The following is a 12,336-nucleotide window of genomic DNA, read 5'->3' as shown; positions in this document are numbered from 1 at the left end:
TCAGATATGTTTATATATAATGTTTTGTTGACCTTTTCATAATTAGGTTCTTCCGTTACAAAAAAAAATTAAAATTATTTTTTATATGGTGTTCGACATTTATATTTAAGCTCAATTAATTTAAATTCGTACATTGTAGAACTTATTTTGGGCCAACACTTCCAATAGGATTTCTTTCATTTTGAGGGTTCACACATGAGACTTTTGATTAAGGTTGAAGAAACTCTAATCATCCAACAACAATCTTATGTTAATGGTTTACAAACTTGATTAATGAAATTCAATTATTTGAAACATATAACATGAATATTTAATTGGAGTACAAAAGCATCTTAATATATTTATTTTGTGATTAAGGGTTAAAATGTTCTTAAATTATGCAGAATTTAATAAAAAATGTTCTTAGTTAATAGTTTGACCTAAAAATGCATGTGTTGTCACCCACTTGGTCTAAAAATGCTCCCATTATTACTTAACGAGTTAAAATGTCTTCTTCTTTATTTATTTTTCAAATAAATAAATTGTTTTTTTAAAAACATTATTTTTCTAATGCTGGTTTTTTTAATTAGAAAATATTTATGCTATTTCAATTCAAAAAAAAATAAGCAGTAAAAATATTTTCTATTTTCTTAGAAATTTTTTATCGTTATCTAAATAAAAATTAATGACAGGTTCACTATAGTCTTATATATATGGCATATATTATCAGTTTGAAAAGTACATGAAGTTTTTATATTTTAAGTGTTAAAATAAAATTAAGAAGAAACAATATTATTACCTATTTATTTAATAGTTAAAGTGATTTGAAAAAAAAAACAAGAATTAGGTTCTTCAATAGTAATAAAAATAGAAATATATTTATTAGAAAAAAGAGATTTTTAACCATTAATAACAATAAGGATATTTTTTTAATCAGACTATTAGTCATAGAGATTTTTTAGACCAAACTATTAATGTGAGGCATGTTTATTCAATTTCACATAATTTAATAATAGTTTTTTTTTTACTCTTTTTCGTTTATTTTAATACCATGTCTCATTTTAATCATTACTTTAGCTCAAAAAAATTATCTTATTATAACTGCATTTAAAAAAATCAATATTAAAGTTGGAAATTATTTTCAATTTTATCCTTAATACTAAAGTCGTATTCTTTAATTTGCTCAATTCTAAATTTAAAAAAAAAAATCTAATAAATAGAGAAAATTGTACATTATATTTTCTTAATAGACATGAAAAAAAGTATAAAGTTACAACTAAAATGGAATGAAGGGAGTAATAAAAGTAAAATTTTTATTTTTATATTCAATATAGTGTCAAAAATATCTAGCATATAAAAATTAGCTCGTATATACCTTCATTTTACCTTTTAGTCTAAAATAATACAATCACTTTTTTTTAATACAAGAATACGCCTTAAACTAACCGATTAAGCAGGATGTCTTTTTGTAATTTAAAATAGTTACGTGACTTATTATGATTTGTCATATATGTATTATTTAATTTTAAAATTGGAAACTATACAAATTTGATCGATTAGGTAAAGTATGTATCCAAATTGGACCCGATCAATATATTTATCTTGATTTGACCCACGATTGTAAGAGAGTAGACGCTTGTAAATAGTTTCCCTTTTTGGAGTATAATTATTCTTTTTCCTTTTTAAAACACAAATTCGACCCGACCCACCCCCACCAAAGGTCATGTGAAAGTTAACTAGTTCTTATGGTTTACTATAATTTACTAGTAATGTGTTCTGCCTCATTTTATTATCGATTTTTATTTTGTGAATTTTTCATTTGATATTAAATAATTTTGAAGTTTGATTGATTTAAATTTTGTGTCAGAAAATCTCATTTTGTTATATTCTTACTATAAACTCAATTATTATTTATTACTGTAAAATATAAATTTAAAATCATCGTATAAATTCATAAAATTCAAATTATGAATTCGCAAAAATAGAAGGTCAATCTTTCAATGTCATAATCAATACCTTGTTTATTAAATATCATTGAATTTAAAGGACTCACGTTAGTTATATGATATGAATTCTCTGTTACATATTGCACGCAATTTATTTTTGCATTTAATAGTGATTATTATATGGTTTTATATATTGTTTTAAAATATGAGGAATCCATGTAAAAATAGTAAAACTCCTTTAATCTTCGACTCTTTTTTTTTTAAAAAAATAATCTTGGCAGATAGAATTATTTACGGTAAATATTTATTTTTTCTGGATATTTATATTGAATTATGTAAATTTATTCTATTTAATTTATTTTAAAAATTAAAGTTGTCAAAAAGGGTCAGCCCAGCCCACCCCAGCTCAAACCTCGCGGGCCAAAGAATTTGATGGATTAGGGAGGGCCGACCCTTCATTTCGAAATGCTCAACCTAATATGCTCAATCCAACCCAACCATAGAAGGGTCGCGGGCTGGGGCGGGCTAACCCTTCTTTTTTTCTTTTAAAACTTAAAATTCTATGATATCAAGAAAATGAGAAGATTTTCAAATCAAATATGGCAAACAGTGGTGTTGGTTTAATAATACTAGCAAAAAATCTAGTGTGATTAACATGTATCTAGGATATTAGATACACAAGATACATGTATCTGGTGTGATGCATCCCTCATATGCAAGCGAGATAAGAGAATGACGAGCGAGATAAAAGGGAGGCGAGGGCGCAGGATCTGTCATTGTATCCTAGATACATGCGAATCCACTTATATAAAGTGTATCTACAACAACTTACACCTAATTTTGAGTCAATGTATATCGAGATAGATGTATCTGGACACATCAAAAACACATCAAAGTATGATAAGATTCGTACTATTACAACATAATGTGCATCTAAGTAATTAGCTCATACACTAGTTTTGGCCCATGGGCCGACCCGATCAAGCCTCAAGGGCCAAGAGCTTATATGGATCGAGCTTATAAGCCTTAGTTTTAAATGAGCTTGAAAAATTCTATCACAACCCTACCCTCAATAACGGGTTGGATTGGGCCGACCCCATGGGCTAAGCCCATTTTCACTGCTCTGGTAAAAATGCATGTTAAGTAACTATGGTTTAATGTTAAAGGTTTGTGTGTAAATAAGTAAATATTTATGTATTTACATCTAACTAAATAATTAATTTTAAGATCAACAAATGAAAAATGCATATCACTTAACTGTGGTTAGCTAAATGCTAAAAGACGTATATGCAAGACATATATCTTATATTCACTGGCTCAAATAAAAGTTATCCAGTAAAATTGATGAGATACACATAAATCACATGTGATATCATTATTTCATTATAAAAAAAAATATTTATTCAACATGACTATTCATTAGATCGTGATAAATATCATATTCACATTGAGTATATATATCAATACAATAAATTCAGAATATGTCTTTTATACACATCTATGACTAATTGATATGGTTAAATGATATAAATTCAATAGAAACACCAAATGTGAACAAATATGGAAAAACTTCTAAATTAGACATACATCACAATCATATATACTAATTTTACCTCTAGTTTCAAACAGTTACTTATATTACCACTTTTAATATTTCATACCATATATTTTTAAAAATACAATAAGATATACAAATCCCTTAAAAATGGGATTGATTAATTATCTTTATATTTAAACACCTAAATTAATGGTGAATTAATATAAAAAATTTCTCTCTCTTCCAAATTAAATTCCCACTATTCATTAGTGTCTATCATCCCCACACGTCCTCCACTGCTTCCACCATCTTTTTCTTCTTTCTTTCTCTCAAATTACGTTTTAATAGCAAATTATCAAAATTGAATATTGGCATTCAAAATTATAGGTAGAAAATTGTTACTTTGTATCAGTATTTTCATATCTCTAGAATAAAGTTCTCCCTTTTCATATATCTATGATAGAGCTCATATCGTTTTAAATTTCAATTTTAAAATTTTTTACGAAGTAGGTCCTACATAGTATGATCTTGTTGCTATTTATTTTGTCATGGGTGACCATTTCCAAAATTGAATGATTCTCAGTAAATGTACAACACATTAACATTAATATACAATATGTTTATGAGATATGAACTTTATAGTTTTGTTTTCTCTCAAGATTTTTTCATTGCATGGTTTAATCTCCATCCGCTAACATTCAAGCTAAGAATAGATCTAAGCACAGAAATGACCTCAAGGAAAATAGTAATACACATCTATTTCAAAATTAATAAAACATGTATCTTGATCTTTTTTACCCGTCAGATACACGTAGCCCGATTTTTTAACCCTTGGATACATGTATTCAAAGGCCAAAATCTGTTAGAGTTCTTAATTAATACTCAATTACTCCTTTAATTAAGGAAAACAGTAATACACATCTATTTCAAAATTAATAAAACATGTATCTTGATCTTTTTTACCCGTCAGATACACGTATATCGATTTTTAACCCTTGGATACATGTATTCAAAGGCCAAAATCTGTTAGAGTTCTTAATTAATACTCAATTACTCCTTTAATTAAGGAAACAGTAATACACATCTATTTCAAAATTAATAAAACATGTATCTTGATCTTTTTTACCCGTCAGATACACGTATCTCGATTTTTTAACCCTCAGATACATGTATTCAAAAGCCAAAATCATTAGAGTTATCAATTAATACTCAATTACTCCTTTGATTAAGGAAAACAGTAATACACATCTATTTCAAAATTAATAAAACATGTATCTCAATCTTTTTTTACCCGTTGGATACACGTATCTCGATTTTTAACCTTCGAATACATGTATTCAAAGGCCAAAATCTGCTAGAGTTCTTAATTAATACTCAATTACTCCTTTAATTAAGGATAACAGTTACACACATTTAATTAAAAAATAATAAACATGTATCTAGCTTTTTTTAACTATCAGATACATGTATCTGACAAGTCATGATGCATGTATCCAAATATCGAAATATGGTATAGGAAGTAATAGTCTAAACTAACGTGAATCCTGGTAATTAGGACCTAAACTAGTGGGATTTGTGTAGTTTGCCTAACAAATATACCATAAATTATTTTCCATCGCCACTTTTTTCTCAGAAATAAGGGAAGCCAAATATCTTGTAACACTAGCAAATATCATTGCACTTCCTTTAGATGGACAGCTTTATCTGATATCTATTATTAGTGAAACATAATAAACGTTTCATAAAATTAATTGAGACGTCCATTAATTAATCCCAACACTATAATTATATAATTAAAAATAATAGTGCAAGAATAAATGTGAATATCGTGTAGAATAATTTTTTTGCAATAATAGTGCAAATGTGAGTCATATTTTAAACTTCACAATAAAGTAGTGCTTCCTTTTCACTCAATTTATTTATTGAGTGGGAAAGAAAGACCCCTTTAAACTGCTTATTGAAAAAGTCGATTATTTGACTATCGTCAGATTTTTCTATAACATTCATATTCTATAATAAGATTTTGTCATAACGTTAGAATCGACTTTCATATTATATCACATGATTTGTTCTCTATAATAGCATATCGCCATAACAATTAAAAAATATTCATGACATCGTTATAAAATGATTTGATTATATAAATGTAAACAATAGTGTATGTGGCATTTTTTGTAGAGATATTAATATTGAGTAGTTTTTGTGGGTTTTAAAAGGTGTTTCAATGATACCATTCCAAAATAATTTCAAACAGACAATTATTATTTTTGACAAAAACATTTTATAAAAAGACAATATATAATAATATAAAGAATAAAATTTTATGCTTATTGATGTTAAATATATGTCAATTTGGCTTAGGAATTTATTCTATTTGAATTAGTTTTGTTGCTCCTTATATAGTAATTATATAGTAAGAGGTTAGTGATTAAAATCTTCTTCGCATTTATTTTCTCCGTTCATTTTTATTTTTTACTTATCCACATTAGTATATAACTATTTTTCTCCTTATTTTTTCCTTAACATTTACATTCCTCAAATTATTTTCCATGTCTATTGAGACTATATACACCAACTAATATAACTATTATAATAAAATACACATTTTATTTATTATTTCTTAATTAAAGGAAACATAAAGTCCATATATATAATTATAGAAAATTGACGAAGCAGTATCTCATGCCCTTGAATATTATATAATACAAATGGAAAGATAATAGATGCAGTCATATGGTGCATTTATCTCAATAAATTTATTTACATATAATATTTACGTTTAATTTCACCATATATTATGAATTAATGTGAGAATGTCGATCGCTTAATCATAATTAAGAGATTAAAGCATTATATATAAGACATGATACACATGTTTTACATTTATTTGTTTGACTTAAACATTAGAATTTCTAATGATGAGTAGTGTTTGATTTAAGTCACAAGGGGAATTGGAATATTCAATTCAAATGTCTTATTCAATGACCTACTTAGTCAATAATATAAATTATTTATCTCTTAGCCAAGATTCAATTCAGATTTAACTCCACTAATGTTATACTAATTGAATTAAATAGGAAAGTTTAGTCAAGTCTAAGTCTAAGTCTTTCTTTATCCCGCGTACCAAACGATACCTCATAGAGTCACTATCATTGTCAATTCTAGAATCAATTTATCCCCAAAATTTCATGGCTAGTTTTTTTTGTTGGTTTTCCATCCAGAGTTGAGCTCGCACCGTACAAAAAAGGAATAAGTTTCTAATTTTCGAAATTCGTCTTAGCTAAACCTATAGAATTCCACTTTTTTTTTCATTTTTCCGGTGTCCGATACCCACATTGGAGCCCGACTAAATCCGAATTCGCGCCGAGAAGTCCCACATTGGAGGGTAAAGTGCTCCCTAACAAAGGCGACTCCGTACCCAAGGGGGCTCGAACCCAAAACCTCATGGCTAGTTGAGATGTTAAGTCAAAAGAGGAATTGACATGAACTTTATACATATATAAACCTTTATATTCCAATTATTTAATTTTTGAATAACATGGTAACATATTATGGAGACAAGTCTTTTAGCTTAACACATGAAAATGGAAAAGGAATGAAATAAGAATATGAGATTACAAGTTTGAATGTAATACATGAGGCAAAATATTGCCAAATCCAGTCTTTTAAGTATGGAGTCTTGCAAGATCATACAGTTTTCTCTTACTCATATTAAGAAAACACAATAATGGTACAGTGAAGATCCCGAAAATGAGCGATAAACAACAGACAATCTCAACGTAGAATCGTTTCTAAGGCCAGGAGACTATACAGCAGCATCAAGCTGACAAGATTTACTAGGTCATGAGCTTCGCAAACTTACCAGTTATAGCACACGGATCTAACTTGATGATGCTACACAAGTTATTGTTCATAACATGACCCTGGCCCCAATGGAGGACGTCGAGCATAAAAATTGGTGACTGGAGCTGCTGGAACACCACGTCTTGTCAAGAGGCATCGGAAGTACTCCAGCCTCTGTAATGCAGTTGACGTAGTATTTCTTGATGATGTGGTCTCCTTGTCGCTCCACAACCGCTCTATAAAGTAAACACAAAGGCAGTATCAGTAGCAAAATTGAAATTTCTTCTGGAGAAAGAGAACCTAATATATGACAGCAAAAGACTGAGTGGAAGATCTAGTAGAAAGCAGTGGTTGAGTTTTGTTTCGTCGCCAGTCTAGTAAAACAAAGAATTCAATACCAAAATGAAAAATAAGTAGGCAACAGGAGGGAGTTGCTCGGATGGTAAACACCCCTCACTTCCAACCCTAAGGTTGTGAGTTTGACATTTGGATAAAATGGTGGGAGCTCCTAGGGAGGATAAAAAAAGGTAGGCGTTTGGACATGAATTGAGTGATATTTGGATTTAAAAAAAGTACTCCTTCTGTTTCAGTCTGATAGTATGGTTTTGACTTGGCACAGAGTTTAGGAAAGTAAAGAGAACTTTTGAATCTTGTGCTCTTAAACAAAAGATACGTAGAAGTCATATAGAAAGTTGAAATTAAAGAGTTTAAAAGGAAAAAACATTCTTTTTGAAACGGATTGAAAAGGAAAGTAAGACAAATAAATTGGAACGGATGGAGTAGTATTTAAAGTTGAAAAATAGTATTTGGAAGTTGAGGTTGTGTTTGGACATGCATTTCATTTGGAAACAAGTTTGAAGTTGTGAGTGAGAAAAATTCACTAGAAAAACTGGTCAAAGTTGGAAAAAACTAGCCAACAAATCATTCTAATGTGTAACCAAACATTGTTTTGAAATATTTTTTGAAAAGAAGGAAAAAATTCATGTCCAAACGGGCAATATCTTGGTTTCAGAAAGAAGTTGTCATGCTTCTGCCACTTTGGCTGAACGCTCCTTTGAGAAATACCATCATAACTAAGGTTGGAGGACAAGATATATTCGTGATATGCAACATAGTTGAACTGCAATAAAGTGTCGTGCAATCCAACATATCCAAGAGAATACCTGCTGCAGCTGCAGCCCGTGGCCATATGGTTTGTTGAACATTGGAGGCATCTGCGGTTTCTCCCCACATGCATACTTCACCTCCAAGTACAAGATTTTGCTCAGAGATACTCTTTATTCCTTCCAGTGGCTCTGCATAATAGACTTCCTCCCACGGGGCATCTAAGTGATCGAGATACCAATAACCCTGATTGCTCCAAATGCATCTAAAACCACTTGCAACTGCCTTTGCACAAACATCACCACGTAACCTATATCAATAAGATATTCAGATGGTTGCGTACTTAAAAAGGGAAAAACCCATCATATTAGTGAGCAGATATATCCAGTCAGATTGATCCTCACCAGTTATGCACCACAGTCCGTGGGTTAAGTTTAGATGGAAAATTGTTGAAGGTTTCTTCCCTACAAAAATAAAATCCATATACCATGTCATACATTAGAAAAAAACGAATGACTGCATTTCAACCCAAAATAACTGCTCAAGCTTGCTTGTAAATCAAACGAACGACTGGTATCCTTTTCAAACAACAATATTTTATTTTATGCATTATAAGACAGCAAGAGACACATCGTACTCCAATTAACTTTTTTGCAACACATATTTTTAATACTTTTGCCAAGTCGCAGATAAAATAGAAACGTAGAAAAGAAAACACCTTGCCCCGCAAGTTCAAGGAACCACAGTCCAACAAAATCTTCACTCTGATTTGAATCTGTTTAATATATTATCTATATTTTGTTAATATTCACTGTTCCCTATTTTAACTGATTAAAAGGAAGAAAAACACGAACATACAAGTACAACACGGCACTTTGTTTGTGATTTCTAAGAGAATTTACCAGTTAACAGGTGTCCAGTTGTGTGATATAGCTATTTCTTGAGCTTTGAGTACAAAATACTGATATGCATCCTTTGCAGTCATATTATGATCTTGAAGCCTGCAAACAGAATGAGTTGATGAACAGCACTGCATTGAAAAAGTAAAGATAGGAGACATAATTAAAGGGATGAATCAGGGCATGTTATCAGCAAAAAATAAAGGTTACAATCCATCTAAATCTAAAACACAAAATGACATAAATATATAGCCTACATACAGAACGAATGATTACTTCGTCCACAGCCCTTTATTGATATCAAGAAAAAAACAGATAGTAGCATTTCTAGTAATACCTGGGACATATTCTCAATGCAAAGTATATCCTGCACTAACTGAATCAAGAATTGGTTTATGTAACATAAATGTGTGAAACATAAGATCCATATTGGTAATAGGATCCCCTATAATCACTCGTGATTTTCATCATCATTGATATAAGTCAATATATAGATGCCGCTGTTCTTATAGGCATAGTGCAATCTATTTCCATGACTGAAATACTAACTGCACCTCTTTTTGGTTTGACAAACAAGTTAGAGCAATTTCAACATATATATGGAACTTCAAAAACATGAAGGACATAAGAAGAGGGAGGGGTTACCATTGTTTCACGTGTGGTGTAGTTGTCCAACAAGCTGCAAAAATGAACAATATTCAGTACTTATTTTCGATGAACAATACTCAACCACAAAAAAGATCCAACAACGATCATTTTCTTTTGGCGTGTAAGTGCATGCATGGTCAGAAAGATACGCATATAACGAGAGTTCTGGTTGAAAAAGGGAAAATGACAAAAAGTGACATCAAAAGAGAAATGGTCAAAAGAGAAATATCTTTTTTAACAACCAACATAAGAGCATATCACTATCAACTGTTCGATAGAATCCGAGAAGAAAGTGAAAGAAATATTTGCAGTACTACAATGGAAGAAAAAAATTACTAAGTTATCAGTCATATGGATGGATACCACGAAATAGAACTCCGTAAACACGACTTATAACATGATACAGCACTGAAATTGCTGGGACTCTAAAATGAAGGATAGGTTGCCAGTACGTACAGTATATTTTCTATATCTGGATTCTATTCTATAGGACTCTTCTTCTTCTTTTTCTTCTTAACAAATAAAAAAACTAAATAGAAAAACAGAACTGTTATAAATAATTCATCTATTCTGCAATTGATTTATCCAAGAGAAGAGCTGAAGAAGATAGTAACTTAACCCTTAACTTTAAAATAAAAACAAGAGTAAACGGCATAATCAAAGATGTGGGAACTAAAATACAAAATATTTCAATTCTAAGACACTTTGCCCTTTAGCTATTGGTTTTTCTGGTATCTTGAATCAGTATACTTCTAGAGCCAACGATTGCTTAAAATCTTCACAGTTGTGATTCTGAAGCAACAAGTTATCTTAACTTGACATTGGTGGACATATCATAATTGTTTTCTATTCTCTTGGTCCAATGATATTAGCTAAAATTACAAATGCAACAAAATGTAGGGAAGCTTCTGCAAAAAATAGAAAAATAGTACTAACTTGTGTTGACCTCGTCACCGCCTAAGTGGAAGAGCTCAAATGGAAAAATCTTCCTCATATCTGCCAAAAAATAAATAATGGAAATTTAACATCCGTGGTGACAAGAAAGAGAAAAAATGTCTTCATGCGCGGCAACTTTGAGTTCAATGGTCCTTTTTGAGAGGATAATGCAATACTAAACTATGACCAGAGGATCAAATCAGTAAATGGGAGGCATGTCCATTATCAGAATTAAATATGCAAGGGTGCAATGTACATAGAGAGAGAGAGAGAGAGAGAGAGAGAGAGAGAGAGAGAGAGAGAGAGAGAGAGAGAGAGAGAGAGAGAGAGAGAGAGAGAGAGAGAGAGAGAGAGAGAGAGAGAGAGAGAGAGAGAGAGAGAGAGAGAGAGAGAGAGAGAGAGAGAGAGAGAGAGAGAGAGAGAGAGAGAGAGAGAGAGAGAGAGAGAGAGAGAGAGAGAGAGAGAGAGAGAGAGAGAGAGAGGGAAATGTCATACGAGAAACAAAAAAGGGAGAAAGGCAAGAAATGAGAAAGAGAGAAGGACAAGAGACAGACAGAAAGAGGAGAAAAAGAGCGAAACAAAAGAATAAGAGGGTTGAAGATGGGGAAAGAAAGGGGAAGGGAGCAAGAAGACACGGTGCAAGATAGAATTGTAGGGATATAGATTGAAATTACATACACTTCCAGAATTTTTACGGTATCAAGTACTTTAACATGTTTTAGAACGTTACCTATCTCAGCTTCTAGGTTAGTGATCTCATTTTTTATAGAAAAGTCAACTGCAGTTGCTTGTAGCTAATTTTAGGTGACACAATTTTTTAATATTGTTAGTGTATAGAAGTTAAACTGATGATCAATTCAATTCATTATGTGTTTCAATAGTCTCAGACAAAGTACAAAAGGCACTATTTATAGAACAGTGAACTCAAAGTAAGAACTCTTGAAACTCTAACTAAAAGATAAGATTATCTTGCTAAAAACTAGGCTCTAATCTCTAAATAAAAGATAATGATAAATCGAAGTATGAAAATATATCCTTTTTAGCTACATCACAAAGAAAGTTAAATGTAATTATACAAATCCAGAAAAAATGGTAGACTTCTTAAAGGGAAACCTTCGAAACTAACCAGCCAGGATGCCTGCTATCACATCAAAAGTATAGTTTTTTGAAACATCTAAGGGCTCTTTACAAGATGGAGAAGGCCAAAGATCAGGGTACCCTGCACCCCTGTAGAGTGAATAAAACCAAACTGAGAAACAACATAAATTTATAACACAACTAAAGGGAGTGATGACCTACAATGAATAAGAAAATATTCATGTTCTTTGTAACATTCTCTCTTTTTTAAACATCTTTCTATGCAAATATTGTCACCACACCAAAAATGTCGGAACATTATTACCCCCCCCCCCCCCCCCCCCCCACAACCACACAATTTGTACAC

The 12,336-nt window shown here is 30.9% G+C and overlaps 1 protein-coding gene across 1 annotated transcript in view; it reads right to left on the bottom strand.

Moving 5' to 3' along the window:
• Nucleotides 1-7,043: 7,043 nt before the first annotated feature.
• Nucleotides 7,044-12,336, bottom strand: part of LOC102601921 (beta-hexosaminidase 1) — a 10,274-nt gene continuing 4,981 nt past the window's right edge. Inside the window, exons 9-15 of the mRNA XM_006345872.2 lie at nucleotides 12,019-12,119; nucleotides 10,893-10,952; nucleotides 9,954-9,987; nucleotides 9,312-9,410; nucleotides 8,814-8,873; nucleotides 8,469-8,719; nucleotides 7,044-7,541 (exon numbers count right to left, since the gene is read on the bottom strand). Coding sequence (XP_006345934.1) covers nucleotides 7,366-7,541; nucleotides 8,469-8,719; nucleotides 8,814-8,873; nucleotides 9,312-9,410; nucleotides 9,954-9,987; nucleotides 10,893-10,952; nucleotides 12,019-12,119 — 781 coding nt within the window. The 3' untranslated portion in view covers nucleotides 7,044-7,365. The remainder of the gene's footprint in view (nucleotides 7,542-8,468; nucleotides 8,720-8,813; nucleotides 8,874-9,311; nucleotides 9,411-9,953; nucleotides 9,988-10,892; nucleotides 10,953-12,018; nucleotides 12,120-12,336) is intronic.

Source organism: Solanum tuberosum, unplaced genomic scaffold (genome assembly GCF_000226075.1).
Source record: "Solanum tuberosum cultivar DM 1-3 516 R44 unplaced genomic scaffold, SolTub_3.0 scf00072, whole genome shotgun sequence".
Classification (NCBI taxonomy): Eukaryota; Viridiplantae; Streptophyta; class Magnoliopsida; order Solanales; family Solanaceae; genus Solanum; species Solanum tuberosum.
Note: the sequence above shows the minus strand (reverse complement) of the source record. Positions and strands in the feature narration are given on the sequence as shown.